Genomic DNA, 18827 nt, shown 5'->3' with positions numbered 1-18827 from the left:
GGTGTTTGGGAAGAGACAGTGCGAGGGTTTATAGACCAGGCGACTCGCTTGCTTCGGTACCGACGTTTTATTATCCAATTGAGGGCTTGGATGAGCAATCCGGGGATTGGAAATGATCCTCTCAAGAAAGTGTGGGAGGCGTATTTGGCTGAGGCAAGGGCTGCAAGCCAGAAGGTAAGAACTCAACGAGGATTGGTGAGCACTCGGGCCAGAATTTAGGACGAACGGTTGTAAGCCGAACGGTTTAGCGAATCACAGAGATGGCAAAAGGACTCGAACAAGGCGTGCTGCACACGAAAGAAAGAAGGTGCAGAGACGTGATTGAAAAAGGCAAATATGGGAGAGAAATGCGGTAGACAAGTCAAGGTCATACAGATCCAGATCTCAACCGGCAGCCAGCAAGCTTTGAACCGACGTCGAGCTTTCGTCGTCGTATGGACGTAGTGGGCCGCCCAGCAAAGCATTGGTATGATGTGATTGACGTGATACCAAGTTGGGGTTAGTTGTTTTGCTTTGGTTCCGATCCCCGCTGAATTTGGACCCAATCACAAACGCCTGTCATGGCGTGCTTTGTTGAGGGTTGACGACATTCCACAAAATCGATATCTTTTCACGCTCAAGCACCGCGAAGACAAGCAAGCCTTGCGAAAAGCTCTCAGGTACTCGCACATGCTGCTGCGAGAGGCTCAGACAAGCACAATCTAGAAGCCATGCACTTGGGAAATCCAGGGCTGAGAAACGGCGTAGAGGTGCAGAAGCAGTTGACAAAGCATTGTTTCCATGCTTGACAACCTCGGTGGAGCTCGAGAGCCGCATCTGGACAGCGATTTGCGTGACGACCGAGGAACAGTCGCGACATGGTATCGATCATGGGTTCGTAAGGGGCAAACAACCCATGGCGGTAGCTCTTGTGCTCCTGAGATTGGCAACGCGTGACACGGTGAGATGGAGAAATGCTAACCCTGAAGGACAGCAATTTGCGACGTTTCGCATGAGTAGCAAGCTGGTGACACAACGATGTGTTATGTCAAGAAGTGGGCTCTCTTACTCCATGTCCCCACAGGTTGAGGCTTGAGCACACCGCGGAGACAGGTGATGACGATGTCGAAAAGAGTTCGTTAGAAGCAGACAGAGCCGCCACGCTTTCTTCCGCCGCCTTCCCGGCACTTTCAGCGGCGAGATCTGGGTGGAAATCACGTGTTTGTGTTCCAATGCTAGCAGCGGGAGCAGCCGCATGGGAAAGCTTAAACGCGATGCGCGGTACAGGGCGCAGCAACATTCGCGTGTGCCTGAGGACGACGACAACAACGATTCGACATTCGTAACATCATGACGAGTCTCGAAACACTGGTTTCCAAGGGACCTGCAGGTGATGTGGAGGCAGGACTGGAACAGTTGCGCTACACCATCTTGTCGGATGGAATTAGCAGCAACAGCGATGGCATGGTGAGGAGGTCCGGTGTAAACAAAGGCGTATAGCAACATCTAACAAGCTGCAATTCTAGTCCGAGTTGCGCATGTACATCTGGCTCATCCTGCTCAATGTGCCACCGCTCCGCACCGATGCCTACCTCGATCTTGTGCGACAGGGTGCCTCGCCGGCCTATACCAAGATCCGCAACGATACCTTCCGTACCTTGACGACGGATCCTCTGTTCCGCCGTCGCGTTACGGAAAATAGCCTCACCCGTGTTCTGAATGCCATCGCCTGGAAACTGCACGATGCTCATGAAGCTCGCATCAATGGGTGGATGTCACCTCCTACCTTGTCTGTACCCAGAAGCATTGACGGCCAGTCGGATCAAGTCACATCGCCTACCTCAAGGCATCGCGCCTCTATAACCGGGACTGAAGGCTCCGAGGCTGGTGATGGTGCTTCTCACGTTGGCTATGTTCAGGGCATGAATGTCATGGCTGCTCCCTTCCTGTATGCCGCCCGTAGCGAGGCAGAGGCCTTCGCTGCCTTTGATCGCTTCATTACCGTCGAATGTCCCGGCTATGTAAGAGGCTCGATGGACGGCGTTCACAGAGGACTGGCTCTGGTCGACAAGATCCTTGCTATCGTGGATCCAAAGTTGTCCGCCTACTTGGCAAGCAAGGGCATGGAGGCCAGGATCTATGCCTTCGCCAGCGTTCTCACCATGTGCGCTTGCACTCCGCCTCTGCCCGAGGTTCTCCAACTATGGGACTTCTGCTTCGCTTACGGCCCGCATCTGAATTTGCTTTGCATTGTTGCTCAGCTAGTCCTGATAAGAGATCAACTCCTATCCAGTTCGAGGTATGTCTCCCATCGCCTTCCTTGTATGTACTCGACCTGACACCAACAACCGCAGCCCGAACCAAATTCTCAGGTCCTTCCCGCCTCTCCAGGCCTCCAAGATTAAGCCCATGGCTATCAGCTTTGTACGAAAACTGCCCGAAGACCTCTACCAGCAGATTGTCGATCATGCGAAATGAGCATGTCCTGATCGAACGCATAACGAATAATGGATAAACACCCAACGAATTTACGACCTGATGATGGATGCTGGTATATGAAGACGCGTGCTTCTAGGCCCTGACAGAGAATAAGGAAACATCGAAGCTGGGAACACCTTGAGCAACAAGTGCGAGATCGAGCTAGTCAAAGGAAGCCGAGACTGAGCACTAATCGAGTAGATACGTGTGAGTGTTTCCCTGCCGGTGTCGAGGCCCGTTTCTGCTTCCTCGTAGAACAAAGGCACATTTACTCCAAGACCTGCTCGATACTCCTTTGTGTCTCATGTCTGCTCGAGCGCTCCTGCGTCGACTTTCTTGCAAACATGCCCAGCCGTTTTCACGCACCTGCCTTTTACTTAGATCTGGAGATTCCCCACTCTCGAAAGGTCTCCCTGACCACTTTCCTAGCAAAAAGAGTCTGGAGTTAAAAAGATGAATAATCGATTCTGCACTTTCTTCTTTTTCCGTTTTGGGGGAGAGTCTTCTGATATTTAATAATTCCAGAAAACCAACTCTCATATACCGACTTTCTCTCGCTCCTTCTCCCTCCCTTACCTATCCTTTATCCTCAGAACCCAAATTTATGTTTGATCAACCCAGTAACCACACCCCTTTTCTGCTTGTTTACAAATTTGCCCACATCATCAGCCCAGCCTTGACTATTCTGCTCTAGATTCTCCATCGAATCACCCATGATGGATAGGTTTTGTGTGCGTTCTTGAACTTGTCTTTGCATGTATGCGCCCCAGCTTTCTGTGCTTTGCTGTGCTGCTGAAGACGCCGAAGTGGTGGGGTTGCGAGAGGAAGCGCGGAGAGCGGCTTCGTCGGCGCGGGATTGGGCGAGCATGCGTTTTGAGGGGGGGCGGGAGGGACCGCCGACTGGGAAGATGTTGAGCTGAGGCAGCAGGGACAGGAGGGACAGGGCAGAACTTACTGAGGAGATCCATGTCGGAGGGGGTGACGTATTGGGTTCCTGCTACCCATTGGAAGTTTGAGATTGTGGGTCGAGGTGGGATGAGAGCTTCAGGGTTGAACAGTTTGTCTAAAGATTTTGGCCTTTGAGGTTTATCAGCATTTGTATCTCTCTGGAAGGAGAGTGTTAAACTTACAAGAGTTGACCTGTTCCCCACATGTTGATCAGTGCCATCTCAGAGGGACCGGTCCAGCCAAATATGTCACCGTTGGGTACGATGATCGAATCTGCAAAGCGTCTCGTGTCCAGGATATGCGAGATGTTGATCGAGTTTAGCTCTTTGAGAGCAGGTAATGTGTAAGCACGCACAGTACCATCACCAAACAATCCGGCAAGCACATAGCCTTGATCCTGGAATCTCACTACAGCCGCTGACTCGCAGGAGTGGCTGTCGAAAGTCTTGTGGGCTCCCTTTGCAGTGGCTGGACGGAAGATACGGGCTTCACTTGTGGTTACGGCGACGAGGACACCATCAGTCTTTGCGCCGTTGCGAAGATTGGCGACGGCGTTTTGATTTGCGGATGCCGGTCTGCCTGTGTGGGTGTCGACGGGCGATATATGGATGATACGACCGTCAAAAGTGGTTACGCCTTTGAACTCGACAACATAGCGCCCAGAACTGTCCGGGACGAGCTTGAAAGTTGCTAGTCGCCCTAGATTAGTACCAGCGTGCAGGTTCACGCTAGAGTAATTTTCATCTTCGAGGGTCATAACCTAGCAATATGTCAGTATTACAGAAGTTATTGTTGCCAGCAAAACTTACACTGAACTCCAACTTTGTCACCCATTCAGGCTTGTCTGGTGCGTGAGAGCTCTTGCGACGTAGCGTACCGAGCTTCTCGCCCTTACCAAATTCTTGAGTAGTGCCGAGGTGGATGATGGCAGGGCCACGCATGTCAATAACGGCCAGTTTACCCCCTTCCGAAGCAGTAGCGACGAAGCCGACCTCGCTGACCTTGACTGAAGTGATAGGACCACTTTGCAAGTCGAGCAAGGTGAATGGACACAAACCTTCCTTGAGGTTCGGATCGGCTCTGTCGATAATGTTGGTGAGAGCATTCGGACGGTTGCCACCAGCAGAAGGCGGTACATCGCGACCAAAGTTCCTATTGTTGCCCCAGCGGAAGATTGCAACTTCGCCACTCCTGGTACCTGCTGCAAACTCACCACTCGCACTTGCTAAAGAAGTGGTGGTAATGTCTACACCTTCGATACGTCCCACGGCTCGACCTACACCTGCTTCAAGGACTTTGTCGTTTTCTAGCTCATCGCCATGACCGGCGTCCCAGAGTCTGACTGTACCATCCGCATGCATTGTCTGAATGATATTTCGATTTTCATAGCGTTTGAGAGGATGTGTCTGCTCCACACCACCCTTCAAGATACGAGGACCTTGATTGCGATTCTCGGTCATGCCAAGCCATCTCACTCTGTCGACTGTGGTGATATTGGCACGTCTGATGAATGGGTGGACAAAGGTCATTGAAACGTGTAGTTGGTTGGTGGGTGTGATAGGTATACCGCTTGGGAAGCTGAGCGAGATGACTTCTCCCGAAGACAGAAGCGCGAGGATGGCAATGGGATCTTGAGCACCGGCAAAGTGGGGCGACTCTTTCGGAATCAGACAGAAATCGACAACTTCGGCATTTGGTGGTGTTGGCAGTACTCTTTGTCGGCGTGGTGACTCCAGGTGATCAGCGAGAACATCCCAACTTGAAGTTGCATAGTTTGGAGTTCGGCCCATTTCGAAGAACGTCATGCCTTTGGTAGGCATAGTTGTGTCTGCACCACCAGCAATAAGGAGTGCAGTGTCATCGGGATCTTTGTTCGCGCACCAGGCGACTTTAAAGATAGGCTCCTTCACTGACACTGTTGGCCCAAGAGTTGTAGCACCCTTTCCAGGAATGTTGATGTGTGTCTCACTAGTTGTTCGAGCCAAGATGATTCTCCCATCCTTGGGATCCCAGAATACCATCGAGCTGTCTTCGTGTCCGGTCAAGATGAAAGTGCCAGTAGGATGCCATACTGCTTGTGTAAGTTTCGGCCAACGAGGCGTCCTTGATGTATCTGGATCTGCATGACCACCAGGAGCTCCAGCAGGGACTTCATACTGGAAGAATCTTTGAGCTTGGTTTAGCTTAAATGAGAAGGTAACTGCACCGTGAACGTAGCCGATCAGGAGCTTTCCGATATCTCTAGGATGGAATTGAATGCTGACGACTGGTGACACTCGAACTCTTGGATCTCGCTCGGCCCATAGGTTTGGGATGCGGAAAGGTGCGGCTCCCTCTCGGTCCATATCGTAAGCGAGAACATCTCCGGACTGCATACCAATCAAAGCGTAATCCAAGGCGGGATCTGTCGCGATAGTCGTTGCGACACCTGGCGGTGAGTGTGATCCGATAAGTTTCTTCGACTCTAGCGAATAGAATGAGAGATCATTTTTAGAGTCAAGGCAGACAAGCTTGTCGGCGCAGAACTGTATCTGCTTGACTGATGCTCGTTGAGGTAAGTCGAATGTGACGGCGACTCTGCCTCTGCCGAAGATATAGATTTGTCCAGGTCCAAATTTGCTGTCCTTTGTGCCCACTGCCAGCAGTGATTGCACAGGATCATAGGCGATGGCACCTATCTGGCTGTTGATACCATAACGCTCGATGTCATCGATCGCGACATGCTCGGGTGTGAGCCCGGCGGAGAGGTCGTTTTGGATGCCGGCTTGCTTGCTACGGATGAAGCCAGCCATTGTGTTCTCTTTAGATCCAGAAGATAGAATTAGTTAGGGGTTACTTCGATGTTCTTAAGAGAAGTGGTCTGCCTAGACATGCGTTGTCGCCAAGTCGGATGGAAGCTTGGGCATCGACTCGTTTCCAGTTTGTGATCTCCCTTTCTTGCAGGGCAGCATGACGCGTCAGAACATTCTGATTGTAGTAAAGGTAGGTGGTCAGCTAGCTGTCACTAGGAAGACTGATGGGTGAAATCTCTATCTACACTGGTGAGAGTACCGTACGTCATTTGGCCAGAGTTCTGAGCACTTCCGTCGTGTGCGACTTCACTCACCGCGATGGCTGCCGTGTAACAGAGACCATGGACAAGAGCTCACCGATACAAGAAACATTACATCTGACGTTATCTTTAGTGTTCTCGTGATAAGAAAGAGAGAGATAGCGCAATGTAAACAGTGTCAATGTATTCTTAAAGTGGTATCAAGTCGAAAGGTACACCCTCTCGTTGGGTAAACAGAAAACACCCCAAAATGCCTACGCCCCCAGACCATTATCATGAAGCTTTTAAACCCCTATCCCAACAACGCCTTGCATGAATCATTTAGATGATGAGAAGTCGGCGCATCTTCTAGTGGACCATGACATCGCCCTGTTGCTGAGCAGGCTGAGGCTTGTCAGCGGCGCCGGTGGGTGCAGCAGATGCGTTGGCGTCGGTGTCCATTTCGTCGGCAGCCTCTCCCTCGGCTTCACCCTCACCTTCCTCCTCCTCTTCGTCCTCGTCTTCGCTGGCGCTGCTCTCGGCTTCGATGTCCTCGCTGCCAGCATCTGAGACTTCGTCTTCCTCCTTGGGTGCCTCGACAGGGTTGGCCTCGGCCATCTCGGCGTCCTCTCCCTCCTTGACTTCAGGTTCGCCCTCAACGTCGACTTCATCTTCCTCAACCTCTTCGGCACCGTATGCGGCCTCGTCATCCTCCTGGTTGTCGGCTTCAGGCTGCTCGGGAGGGAACTCGGCGGGAGCGCTGGCTTCGCTGTCCCACTTGATGGCGAAGCGGGTGACACGGGGCTTTTCAGCGAGGATACTGCGACGGACCTTCTCGACGACGGCCTTGGCAGGAGGCTCGGCGATGAGGGCCTCGTCGGTGTACTCGTTGTTAACGTAGTAGCCGACACGAACGAACTCGCGGCCGTCGTAGCTGCAGGTCAAGAGGATGACAGTGACTCCGAGAATGTCGCTGTTGGGGATGCGGTTGAGATCCGGAGGGTCAGCCTCGAAGACGAACTTGTTGACACCAACAGGGATGGGGCCGACAAGAAGTGAATCGAGCTCCTGGTCATACTCGGAGCTAGAGAAGTATATCAGCGGAAAGATGGAGAAATGCAGGCGACAGAAAGTCTTACGAAGTAGCAGAACCGACATAAGTCAGCTTCCACTCAAGATCCTTGTCGAGCTTCTCGAGACATTCAAAGGTGATCTCGAACTCGTAGGGGGAGGTGAAGGCGGCTGGATTGTTGCGCACAGCAACGTTGAGCAGTGACACGGCGGCCATTGTGATGGATATGATGTGATTTGGTGTGATGTGATGAGATGAGGGTTGAAGAGATGTAATGCTAGAAGGATGTCGCTGATGTAGATGTGGTCGTGGGAAAGAGATGCGCAAGAAAGCAACGAGTGTTTGGCTCCCTCACTTTGTTTGAAAGTGTGGAAAGCGCGCGACTTGGACGCGACAGAAATTACTAGTCCCAATTAGGCCGAGATTGGGTGACGCATCGTTTCCTCTCGGCAACAAACACCTTTCGGTTCTAGATTCGTTCGACCACATCCCTCGTATGCTCTCCTCTTCTTGAATTCTACTCACCGCTCTAGAATTCGCCCAATGCTCTGTCTCTTCTCTCACAAGCTGGAGCATGTCTGGCATGCAGAACGCACGTCTTCACAGCATTGACCTCTACGAAGCTCGCTAGAGCTCGCTCTAAGATTTTCGTAAACCCACCAGATTCCCGCGTTACCAGCAATACGCCGCTTTAGCTCATCTGGGAGAGCGCCAGACTGAAGTCCACTTCATGTCCATCTCGCAAACGCGAGAGTATTCTGGAGGCACTGTGTTCGATCCACAGAAGCGGCATTGACGTTTTGTTACCTTGTGTGATCGATATCAGAGGTATATGATGTTCTTTTTGTAAAGCCGAACATGCACGATGGTCAGACGATACATGACTGAACCCCTTTGTCGACATAGTCTTGGTTTGTGGTATGGTCTTGATCGGAGGATGCTGTACTAGCAAGAAGAACGAATGGGTAGGTAGGTGTGTCTTGAAGTGGAGGCATGTCGTCTATATGTCGGCCTTCTGGAGTCTGTCCTGTAGATCTTGCAAGCAGTCAATCTAGAAACTCGAAGGGCTGTGATAGATGCAGCACTTCTAAAGCGATAAAACTAAAACCGCTACCTGAACCAATCTTTGCAGAGTGGAGTAAAGCCGATACCAGGTGGTCGTCAGGCAATCGGATACCGTTGTACGGTTACGAAGTACTCTTGCCTGCCGCAGCTCAAGAACCAACCATCTTTATGTAGGACGGTGTCCACACATGATGCGATGATCTTCGGATTATTCACAGCCTCCATTCAACCCTCACACCGGGAGTTCAGGAGTGGTGGCGAAAGAACGAGACGAAGACCCCACATCCACGAGTACTCATCGCCTTCGATCAGCTGGGCAACACAAGTACGTGTCCTCTTGTGCAAATCGATGGTATTGTCGAAGGATTAGGGTAATTGGCCGCTGAGAGCCACTTATGTATGACCTCTTGCATCCCGCTAAGTGGAGTGGCCGACTTCGACCCTGACGACCCTGAAGTCGCTCGAGTCGAATGGTGTTGGTTGAGAGAACGAGAGTCAGCCTTGGTGTCAATGCTTCTCGTGGCGGACCGATTGCGGAGAACGAGAAGCAGCTTCATACCACGACGGACATGCAAGCTCTTGCCCAATGGGAAGCAAAGGTCCGGCAAGATGAACTGCCGTGAATTACTATACACACAATGAGGACTCCTCCCTGACCGATGCATGAGCCAGCAGATGGGAAAGGAAGGACAATGTGGCCATGTTGGTGGTCGCCAAGTAGGGTTGTCTTTCCAGAAACAGACTGGGTCTCCGGTGCGGAGCATGTGGAAAGTCAAAGACACCCGCATAGGTAAAAAATCCTTCCCCACCAGATTGCTCATATTGTATGTAGCTGGCCGCCTCCCACGTTTGTTCTCTCAACTTCTTTCTGTTGTTACACACACACATCCATACACACATAATGGCCACTTACGCTCTTCCCGAAAGCCACCGCGATGTAAGAACGCAATGCGACAAGTGCAATTGAGCTGCATAACTGACTATGAGTAGCTCATGGAGAAGTCTCTCGTCGAGACTGACCCTGAGATCGCCGAGATCATGAAGAAGGAGATTCAGCGCCAGCGCGAGTCCATCCTTCTGATTGCCTCGGAGAACGTCACCTCGCGCGCTGTCTTCGATGCTCTGGGTTCGCCTATGAGCAACAAGTACTCCGAGGGTTACCCCGGTGCCCGCTACTACGGCGGTAACGAGCACATTGACGCCATCGAGCTCACTTGCCAGGCTCGCGCTCTCCAGACCTTCGGCCTTGATGCTGAGAACTGGGGCGTCAACGTCCAGTGCTTGTCCGGCTCCCCTGCCAACCTCCAGGTCTACCAGGCTATCATGCGCCCTCACGACCGTCTGATGGGTCTCGATCTGCCCCACGGTGGTCACTTGTCCCACGGTTACCAGACTCCCCAGAGAAAGTAAGCTACAACATCTACCTCCACACACTCATGAGAAGCCTCTGACCTTCGTCCAGGATCTCTGCTGTCTCCACCTACTTCGAGACCTTCCCTTACCGTGTCAACCTCGAGACTGGCATCATCGACTACGACCAGCTCGAGCAGAACGCTCTCATGTACAGACCCAAGGTCATCGTTGCCGGTACCTCTGCCTACTGCCGTACCATCGACTACAAGCGCTTCCGCGAGATCTGCGACAAGGTCGGCTGCTACCTCATGGTCGATATGGCCCACATTTCCGGTCTGATCGCTGGTCGCGTCAACGACTCTCCCTTCCCTTACGCCGACATCGTCACCACCACTACCCACAAGTCGCTCCGTGGTCCCCGTGGTGCCATGATCTTCTTCCGCAAGGGTGTCCGCAAGACTGAGATGAAGGCCGGTAAGGAGATCCAGACCCTCTACGACCTTGAGGGCCCCATCAACTTCTCCGTCTTCCCTGGTCACCAGGGTGGTCCTCACAACCACACCATCACTGCTCTCGCCGTTGCCCTCAAGCAGGCCCAGACCGACGAGTTCAGACAGTACCAGCAGCAGGTCATCAACAACGCCAAGGCTCTTGAGCACGAGTTCAAGAAGCTCGGTTACACCCTCGTTACTGGCGGTACCGACAACCACATGGTTCTCATCGACCTGAAGCCCCAGGCTCTTGATGGTGCCCGTGTTGAGGCTGTCCTTGAGCAGATCAACATTGCCTGCAACAAGAACACCACTCCCGGTGACAAGTCTGCCTTGAGCCCTTGCGGTATCAGAATCGGTGCCCCCGCTATGACCTCTCGCGGTATGGGTGAGGCCGACTTCGAGCGCATTGCCGGTTACATTGACCAGGCTGTCAAGCTCTGCAAGTCTGTCCAGGCCGATCTCCCCAAGGAGAACAACAAGCTCAAGGACTTCAAGGCCAAGGTTGCCTCTGGCGAGGTTGAGGAGATCAAGAAGCTCAAGTCTGAGATCGCCTCATGGGCCACCACCTTCCCCCTGCCTATCTAAGCAGCTCAAGCTTGCATGATAAAGTTTTGATTGCATTTAATGGCGTCTTGGGATGACACGATATTCAACATGGGTTATTAAATGGAGGGAGGCGGTGTTAGGTTATGAACAGCAGAGGCAGCTTCAACCTGTCTCTTGCTATGATACCAGGAAACTAAAGTTTCCAGTGCTAGAAAAAAAGCGACATGACAATCTATAACAGATCTGAACCATAGTTTACACTGATCGTCCTCTCATGTGATCGTCCATCTTATATTCCACCGCTGCCTGTATCACTATATTGTGCTTGCAAGAAGTGTGCTCGACGAAGTTATCGACAAGGTGAATGCACAACTCGAGTGAAAACGCCCCGATTGGCTTGTGCGCAGGACGGGAAGCCATCCCGCACCTTCCCTGATTTTAGCGCGCTTCGGGCGTCGTTCCCCACGCAACCGAGTATTTACAAACGATCATCACGGTCTTTTGATCGAGGGAGGCTGGGGTGTGTGGCAGGAAATTCATTTAGCAACCACTTTAACCAACCTCGCGAGTTCTAGTCGTGCAGCAAAAGAGAGCAGGGATAGACGCGCCTCTCTCTTTTTCACCCTCTTCTCACTCTGATTTTCTCCTACGTTACATACGTTTTGTGCGACAAACAGTGGGAAACAGTATTTTACCATCGGCTTTTTCTTATTTGCAACGGTCATACGGAACTCCACGTTCAGGCGACCTAAACCTCCACATTCCACGAGTCAAGACACGCGAAAGGCTACAAACTCGAGAGACTATTGTGTATAGACATAGTCGACATTCCTTCTATCTCGTCGTCGGCCACCGGCAGGCTGCAGGGCATCCTTTGAACAGAACAGTACATTTCACAGGACGCCATGGCTCCTGGTATCGGGTTCGCGGTTGGAATCCAACGTCTGATACCGTTCATCGGCTATCATCACATTCTCATGATCCTGATTGCCATTGCCATCATTCTTCTTTGTGAGTCTGCTAAATACCATCTCACAGTCAGACCACCTACTAACATGCCTTGCCCTCAGCACTACTACTAGCGGGTTGCTCGTCAAGTTCACCGTTGATACCTGGCATCTTCCTCATCGACTTTTACTATCAAACATACACGCCGAACTATGATCCGGCGCAAGTGGATCCCGGAGTCACTGCCGCAATTGCCAATATCGTTGGCCAGACCCAGCTGGAAGTAAGAGTTGGATACTTTGGGCTTTGCGTTGCTAGCGATGCTGGCAATTACTTGTGTTCCAACAATGCAACCTTGCTTGCCGAGCAGATCAGCATTGATTCTGATCCGATGAACTTGATCTGGATTGCGAATACCTTCAAGAACTCGGTCGTCTTTCCCTGGCTGATGTAAGTTGATACTTTCATCATGGAGGAGACCACTGCTGACCCGCTACATAGTATCATCGCCATCATCTTCGCCTTCCTCTGCTTCCTGCTGCTTGCCTCCTTTCCCGGCTGGCACGAAGAGCGTGATCGCGCCACTGGCTCAGAGGTCGATGTCAAACCCTTCCCATCACGACCCGTGTCCCAATCAGCACTTGCTCTCGTCTTCGTCGCCTCAGTCTTCGTCCTGGTGTCCGTACTATGGCAACACACAGCCTCAGTGGCAGCAGCACAAGTAGCCCAAGACATGGGCAACGGCAGCATAAAATCAGGAGTCGGAACCTCCGCCATGGTGTTGGGCTGGTTCAGCTTCGCATTACTACTCATCGTTACCATTGGTCTGCTGGTCATGATCTTGAGTATTCATCTGCTTGATAGACTCACGGATGAATGATTCTGAGTATGCCACGATGTTTGCGACGATATGACAGAGCTTTACAAACACACAAAAGCATGACATGAGACCTTGGAGGCTTCTCGACATATGCATCATGATCACGACATATACTGCCGGATACAGCAGTACACCATCACCTCTTCCACCCACGCGCGCTGCTCTTTTCTCGTCCCCTCGTCAGTTCTGGCGAACTGCTTTTGTTCTTTCTTTCTTGCATTGCCAGCGCGCAAGCATTTCTTTCCCATTATCAACATTGTGCGAGGCCTTCCTTGTAATTTGCATCTACGGAGCATTTTGGGACCTTTTCTGAGGATGTTGTCCTTTTGGATGTTTTTGTTTTTCTACTTTCTCTTCTGAACAGATTGAATGAATGTGGGCGTTTGGTATGACGAAGAAGATGGACTGTACATTGAAGACAGAGACAAAGAGATGGCAGAGTTATATAGACGACTTGTGAATGAGATTGAGAATTACGAACCACTTTTTTACTTGACTACGTCGCGTACCTAGAGCGCTCTGCCCAAGGGTCTCCAGAAAGAAGGATACCAAAAGTGTAGTCTACACAATCATATCATCATTCCAATACATCTAATAGAACTAGCTCATTTACCCATCCATCAAAAGCCATTGCCTCGTTGAATCATACAATCATAAAGTCTCATACCAACCCAGCCCATTCCTCCTCCTCCTCCTCCTCCTCCCATTAAACCACACCCATAAGCGTGACTACCAATTTCAAGCATGCAGCAACCAATAATCCCACCACAGCATCCCCTCTACTAGCACACCCAGCACCCACAAATGCACCCCCCAACATTGCCAAAAAGAAAACACTTCTTCTACTCCTCGCAGAATTATCTCTGTTGAAAATATTGGCATCGGTTGCGATTTGAATAATCGCTCCCGTCACCATTGTGGTATTGATATCAGGCACCTTGATGGCAAAAGCAAGTGTAACCTGTGCACCCATGGCGATGGAAAGTAATGCAATGATGATCAAAGCAATGGATCCCGTTGCCTCTTGCTTGCACCAATATCTTGATGCTGTGGCTGCAAATACCAAGGCTGTGGAGATGCAGTTACTCGTAAACATCCAGAGTCTTGTTTGTTTGCCTACTGCAGCGCCTAGGTGTCCGAATAGCACTGCGGAGATGAAGAAGGTGGATATCGAGATTGCGACATTGGCTTCGTTTTGAGAGACTGAAGTGTGTTTTAGGGCGGAGAGGGCGAGGAAAATGGTGTTTCCGGTTTGCTTTGTCACAAAGACTGAGTAGAGGGAAAACGTGCAGGCGTCGATTATCCCTGTGGCGAAAGAGAGGAAGAGGAATTGGGTTTGGAGGTATTTTGAGGATGGGGAGAGAGTGGTGGTGAGGTATGTTGACAAGGTTTTTGGCTTTGGTTTTGAAGGAGTGTCGGAGGAGGAAGACGAGGTTGAGGAAGTGGTGTTGGCGCTGTCTCTTCTTTCTTTGAGGCGGAGGAGTTGGGCTTCTAGGTCTGCTGGGTTGTTGATGTCGATGTCGAGGGCGAGGGTCGGAGAGCGTGAGAGGGTCGGTGTAGGTACTGCTGTGAGGTCTGAGGGTGACCATTCCGAGTCTCTCCTTGAGTCTGCCATGATAGATTGCAGGATAGCTAGTATAAGTGAATAGCAAACAAGTGTGTATAGATCCAAGAGAAATCCTTCAAGGGTCCATCGAGGCAGCTATATGTTCTTTCTCCGTCATCTCTTGCTCGCTTATCTCTGTATGCTTATCACACTGTCCCCCGTTTCACCAGTCATAACCTACTGCTGTTGAACGTTATCATCTCCCAGCCAAGGCCCGGGACTGGGTGTCCCGGAGGTGGAGCCTCTTGTGCGTAGACTCTGCGCTTAGACGACCGATTCTCTATCTGAAATGATGCCAAAGCACAACGACATGCCCCGGAGCAGTGGGGACATGGAGAGTGCCCAGAACAGAAGCGGTCGTTCGGCCGAGAGGGGAGCAGATGCCATCATGTGAAGGGGTCAAGATCCACACTCTAATCTTTCTTCCACGGTGATAGTGATTGTGATACGAAGACTTGTACGAGATATTGTGGATATAGCGTTGGATGTGTGCATTGCGCGTCCTCCAGAACAAGCAACTTACTTTACCTTGACTCACCTTGGCTTGCTTGAATCACAAGTGTGGCTTTTGCGTAGCGTCAGTGGAGGAAACAAAAGAGCTTCCAGTGACGAATTTGTCCTCGAAGTGTCTCTCCGAGCCTCCATCGGCTCAGGGCTTGAGAAGATCAAACTGATAACGCACCAAAGCCGATGATGACATCCGCTGTATGGTTGAGGTCAAAACCCAAGAACGTGCAAGAGCAGCCAAGAAACTCTTTTCCCAGCTGCACCACACGGCGACCTAATCATGAGAACGAGGAGGCAGTGTCATTGACTATACGGCCGCAACATTACGGACGATCATACGCAAAGCCCGTCTCAACCAAAGTAGTGCCTGACAGATACTTGTGAAAGCGCAAGGTTGGAAGGAAAAACAGGTGAATATGAAGATCAGAGTCGATGCTCATCACAGCCAAGACCACACGGCGCCACCCGCTGCCCGTAAATGTTTAATCAACTCCCAAAAGTTCCAGGCCCATCAAACGTCACAAATCACAAAGCCCTCCATCCTTGGCATCAAAGCCAAGAATACCACGCCGGATATGGGCAACACTGCTACGGCCGTGATGAACAGAGTAAAAGTGTTTGAAAGGATAAAGAAGCACTTTCAATCACTTCCAAGCCCTTATTAAACCCCGTCATGACACTTTTCTGTCATGAGGGAGACTTTTGCAAGATACACACCGTTATATATCAGTCTTTTTTGGCTCTTCGCACGCGGTGCGGAAACAGGCTTTCCATAACGCGCAAGCTGCGTGGCCGAGGGTATGCTGAGTTTGGGGGGATGCCAAATACTGAGAGACGACGCCTTTTTGGATATGTGGAGAATCTTATCGTGCTTGCTAATGACAAAGGATCAGAGAACGTGATATAGATCAGGGGGGAAGCACGATTGAATGGTCTGGATTGGATGCGGTGTATTCGTCTACGCTGAGCATTTTTGTTACTGTACAGTCATTATGAACATTCATGTTGGGCGATTCGAATGGTCAGCTCAATTAGTCGACTCTGGTGCTTCGATGCGAGCTTGACCCCAAACATTAGGTCTGTAATGTTCAGTTAGCACAACTCAGTCTGAGCAGGAAAAGAACAGACTTACCTCGTGAACAGCATCTTCAGGATCTCTGCGTAGTCGCCAGTGTCTCTCTTTCTGCCTTCAAGCCACTTGCCCAGATCTTCCTTCATCTCACTCTGTCCTCTGCCTACAACATCAATACCACGGTCCTCACAGGCTATGCGAGTTTCCTCCTCGCTCAGCGTGAGATGGCTCAAGACCCAATCCTTCAACAGCAACTCATCGTCAATGTGCAAATAACCCAAATGCCTCATCAACTTGACGGGAAAAAGAGGATGTGAAACGCCCAAGCTGTCGAAAAGTCTTCCTCCTATGCCCAGAGCTCTCGAGACATGCATCATTTGTGGTTTACCCATCTTGACGATATGCTGTGCGGTGCGCATAGAAACATAGAGTCTTGGGAGAGCCTTCTTGCCTCCAGCAGCACTGGTAGGCATAGCATCATCACTGCTCTCTGCAGGCTTTGGTGTCGACAAGCCCTCGCGGAAAGATTTCTTTCTCCTCTCTTCGACACCTTTTCTCATGTCCTCGATTTGCTTTGGAATGCGACAGGTGCGTGGAACGGCAGAAGGCACAAACGGCACAATCAGCGGTAACCACTCTCCAAACAGTGCAACCATCAATGCAAATGGCGGCAACTTTCTGAAATCGTATTGCTCTCTCATGAGCAGTTGGAAGTCCGTCCGTGTCAATTTTCCCTTGCCGTCATTCTCATAGTAGAACTCCAAGTGAGCGAGTAATGGTCTAGGCATATTTGGCAGACCACAAGCACGGTTTGTGGCGATGATTCGTGTCTTCAGTGCTTTTGCGCGCTTGTGATTCGCCCATGTTGCTTTTACGCCCGTCCAGTAGAATTTGCCGTATGCGCGACCGATTTGGAAGAGGTGGCCGGGTGTAGAGCGGTTGCCCTTCTCGGGGAGGTTCAAGGGAGGAGGTAGAGTGGAGATGGGACCATTGATACCATCTTCGTCTGGTTGGGAGGGTTCCTTGGGAGGAAGCTCTTTTGTCTTTTCGTCGACATTCTCGGAGGGTGGTTGAGTTGAGTAGGATCTGAAGGTGCTGGCACGTAGAATTTGGTGTCGCTGGGAGAGGGGGCGGAAGGACTGTTGGTGGAGTGAGAAGATCAAGGTGGTGGCCCTTCGAGGGGCTTGGATTGAGCTTGTCATTGCATTGGTTGTTTGGTCAATTGCTGGTTGAAGGTCAAGAGAAGATGGAGCTTGACTGGCTTATGGTGAGCCTCCCGCAACCGCCGCGTCGACAACATTTAGGCGCAATGAACTACGTCACTATCGAAACAAATGATGAATTATGGGATACTTGGTTTCTTGACTTGTATTCTTCGGTCGTTTATGCAATGTAATCGAAGTTATGGGGATGGTTTACTTGGGCAGCATCATGACATACTCCCTCTCGCTGTCGCCAAAGCCCACGACGTCGCCATCGCGTAGCTCAATGTATCGACTTCCTCCAATCTTGTCTCCATTCAGCCGCGTTCCATTGGCGCTGTCTAGGTCGATGAGATATGGCTTGACTTTGCTCAGCTTGTCTCCGTACTCATTCGTCGTTGTTTGATGTCTGAATTGGATGACTGCGTGCTGCTTGCTTGTGCTTGGGTGCTCGACGTGGAAGTCAACAACAGCTTGGTCGCGACCCATGAGCCAGCAGCTGCGCGAGTAGAGGTGGATCGTGTCAACCATGTCCTTGCCCTTGAAGACAAACATGCGCCACTGCTCTTTGCTCGATGGCTTGCGCGCCTCTGGTGGCTCGTGGTATTTGAGCACTGTATTCGTGCCGGCAATTGTGTTGGCTTCCTTGGCCAACAGTCCCGTCGCATTGAAGTTGGGCTTCTGCTTTTCTACCACAGGCTCTGCTGGTGCAGCATCGTCCCCTTGTTTGAACTGATCTTGTTGTGAAGGGAGTGGTCCGCGAGCGCGACGTGGTGGGGGTGATTTGGAGTGCGAATACGAGCGTCTTCTGCGTTTCGGTGGTGGTGATGGTGATGCGTCTTCCTTTCGTGACCTTCGTTCCTTATCCTCTCTTCGTCGTGGACTTCTTGAGCGGCTGTGATGTCTCCACCTCCTGTCCTTGCCATCATCATCGTATCGTCGGCTTCGTCTGTCTCTTTCTCTTCGCTCATCCTTCTCCCTGCTCACCGACCTCCTCCTGTGATCGCGTGGTCTATCGGAGCGTCTTTCTCTGCTATCGCGACGCCTCCTGTGGTCTCCATCTTCTGAACCCATTGTGAAGTGTTTGTGAAAGTTGAATTGTGAAGAAGCATCCATCTATAAATTCATCGTCACTCGGCTGCGGATGACGCGAAAGTCTTGGCAAGGCGCGAACCTTGAGCGACTGCCCAAAACTTCTTTTTCGCTTCGCGCTCACCTTCCTTTGCTCAAGTACCATCCTCACCAAAGCTGCGTTTCTTTGCTTCCACACTGACAAAGGCCTTGTTTAAACGCTCGCCTTTGTCCACCACACTTGCAAATGAGAAATTCGGAGTAATCTTCACCATTTACACCCACCTTGCCAATCTCTTCGGAGTGCAGTAAGCTCTGGGTCACTGCCTGCGAGGGCCTGACGTGACACGTCTGCACCTGGCATCAGAAACTCAGAATGTCTTGACCTCTATCCGCTTCGGCGGTCAAGGGGAAGAGATCGCGTTCTATGGGAGCCGGTGCGAAGATTGTGTGCGAGTCTATGACTTGCGATACTTGAGTGCAATACGCAGCATTTCTTCCTTAACAGAAGTTATAATTCGATTCCGATTACTCAGGTGAGGATGGTGCTTCAACCTCTTTTCTCTTTCTTTTTC

At 51.1% G+C, this 18827-nt stretch overlaps 8 protein-coding genes across 8 annotated transcripts; 3 read left to right on the top strand and 5 right to left on the bottom strand.

The window, feature by feature from the left end:
- Positions 1-1073: 1073 nt before the first annotated feature.
- Positions 1074-2482, top strand: AUEXF2481DRAFT_441444 (uncharacterized protein). Its single transcript, XM_013485126.1, has 3 exons — positions 1074-1446; positions 1506-2278; positions 2334-2482. The coding sequence occupies exons 1-3, from the start codon at positions 1330-1332 to the stop codon at positions 2455-2457; spliced, it is 1014 nt and encodes a 337-aa protein (XP_013340580.1). The 5' UTR covers positions 1074-1329; the 3' UTR covers positions 2458-2482.
- Positions 2483-3046: 564 nt separating this feature from the next.
- Positions 3047-6197, bottom strand: AUEXF2481DRAFT_32482 (uncharacterized protein; the record flags this gene model as incomplete). Its single annotated transcript, XM_013485031.1, has 4 exons — positions 3047-3357; positions 3413-3534; positions 3588-4165; positions 4215-6197. 4 exons carry the CDS (start codon positions 6195-6197, stop codon positions 3047-3049), a joined length of 2994 nt encoding a protein of 997 aa, XP_013340485.1.
- Positions 6198-6398: 201 nt separating this feature from the next.
- Positions 6399-7857, bottom strand: AUEXF2481DRAFT_43395 (uncharacterized protein). Its single transcript, XM_013485053.1, has 2 exons — positions 7576-7857; positions 6399-7520 (listed from the first exon to the last, which is right to left on the bottom strand). Exons 1-2 carry the CDS (start codon positions 7722-7724, stop codon positions 6806-6808), a joined length of 864 nt encoding a protein of 287 aa, XP_013340507.1. The 5' UTR covers positions 7725-7857; the 3' UTR covers positions 6399-6805.
- Positions 7858-9474: 1617 nt separating this feature from the next.
- Positions 9475-11005, top strand: AUEXF2481DRAFT_69143 (uncharacterized protein; the record flags this gene model as incomplete). Its single annotated transcript, XM_013485097.1, has 3 exons — positions 9475-9510; positions 9564-9979; positions 10036-11005. 3 exons carry the CDS (start codon positions 9475-9477, stop codon positions 11003-11005), a joined length of 1422 nt encoding a protein of 473 aa, XP_013340551.1.
- Positions 11006-11527: 522 nt separating this feature from the next.
- AUEXF2481DRAFT_91599 (uncharacterized protein) lies at positions 11528-13278 on the top strand. The gene is made up of 3 exons (XM_013485115.1): positions 11528-11977; positions 12037-12364; positions 12416-13278. The coding sequence occupies exons 1-3, from the start codon at positions 11872-11874 to the stop codon at positions 12792-12794; spliced, it is 813 nt and encodes a 270-aa protein (XP_013340569.1). The 5' UTR covers positions 11528-11871; the 3' UTR covers positions 12795-13278.
- Positions 13279-13476: 198 nt separating this feature from the next.
- AUEXF2481DRAFT_43392 (uncharacterized protein) lies at positions 13477-14652 on the bottom strand. Its single transcript, XM_013485052.1, has one exon. The coding sequence runs from the start codon at positions 14407-14409 to the stop codon at positions 13501-13503; it is 909 nt and encodes a 302-aa protein (XP_013340506.1). The 5' UTR covers positions 14410-14652; the 3' UTR covers positions 13477-13500.
- A 1151-nt stretch (positions 14653-15803) lies between these two features.
- AUEXF2481DRAFT_441310 (uncharacterized protein) lies at positions 15804-17287 on the bottom strand. The gene has a single exon (XM_013485125.1). The coding sequence runs from the start codon at positions 17179-17181 to the stop codon at positions 16036-16038; it is 1146 nt and encodes a 381-aa protein (XP_013340579.1). The 5' UTR covers positions 17182-17287; the 3' UTR covers positions 15804-16035.
- Positions 17288-17406: 119 nt separating this feature from the next.
- Positions 17407-17847, bottom strand: AUEXF2481DRAFT_54172 (uncharacterized protein; the record flags this gene model as incomplete). Its single annotated transcript, XM_013485086.1, has 1 exon — positions 17407-17847. A coding segment is annotated over one exon (441 nt), but the record flags the coding sequence as incomplete, so codon positions are not given.
- Positions 17848-18827: the final 980 nt, after the last annotated feature.

Source organism: Aureobasidium subglaciale, assembly GCF_000721755.1.
Source record: "Aureobasidium subglaciale EXF-2481 unplaced genomic scaffold scaffold_24, whole genome shotgun sequence".
Taxonomy (NCBI): domain Eukaryota; kingdom Fungi; phylum Ascomycota; class Dothideomycetes; order Dothideales; family Saccotheciaceae; genus Aureobasidium; species Aureobasidium subglaciale.
Note: the sequence above shows the minus strand (reverse complement) of the source record. Positions and strands in the feature narration are given on the sequence as shown.

Bases quoted from the DNA above. Each gene is read 5' to 3' on its own strand.
- AUEXF2481DRAFT_441444 (XM_013485126.1), top strand. From the start codon at position 1,330: ATGACGAGTCTCGAAACACTGGTTTCCAAGGGACCTGCAGGTGATGTG. The intron at 1,447-1,505 runs GTGAGGAGGTCC...CTGCAATTCTAG, and splicing joins GCAGCAACAGCGATGGCATG to TCCGAGTTGCGCATGTACAT. The intron at 2,279-2,333 runs GTATGTCTCCCA...CAACAACCGCAG, and splicing joins CAACTCCTATCCAGTTCGAG to CCCGAACCAAATTCTCAGGT.
- AUEXF2481DRAFT_43395 (XM_013485053.1), bottom strand. From the start codon at position 7,724: ATGGCCGCCGTGTCACTGCTCAACGTTGCTGTGCGCAACAATCCAGCC. The intron at 7,521-7,575 runs GTAAGACTTTCT...ATACTTCTCTAG, and splicing joins TATGTCGGTTCTGCTACTTC to CTCCGAGTATGACCAGGAGC.
- AUEXF2481DRAFT_91599 (XM_013485115.1), top strand. From the start codon at position 11,872: ATGGCTCCTGGTATCGGGTTCGCGGTTGGAATCCAACGTCTGATACCG. The intron at 11,978-12,036 runs GTGAGTCTGCTA...CCTTGCCCTCAG, and splicing joins CATTGCCATCATTCTTCTTT to CACTACTACTAGCGGGTTGC. The intron at 12,365-12,415 runs GTAAGTTGATAC...CCCGCTACATAG, and splicing joins GTCGTCTTTCCCTGGCTGAT to TATCATCGCCATCATCTTCG.
- AUEXF2481DRAFT_43392 (XM_013485052.1), bottom strand. From the start codon at position 14,409: ATGGCAGACTCAAGGAGAGACTCGGAATGGTCACCCTCAGACCTCACA.
- AUEXF2481DRAFT_441310 (XM_013485125.1), bottom strand. From the start codon at position 17,181: ATGACAAGCTCAATCCAAGCCCCTCGAAGGGCCACCACCTTGATCTTC.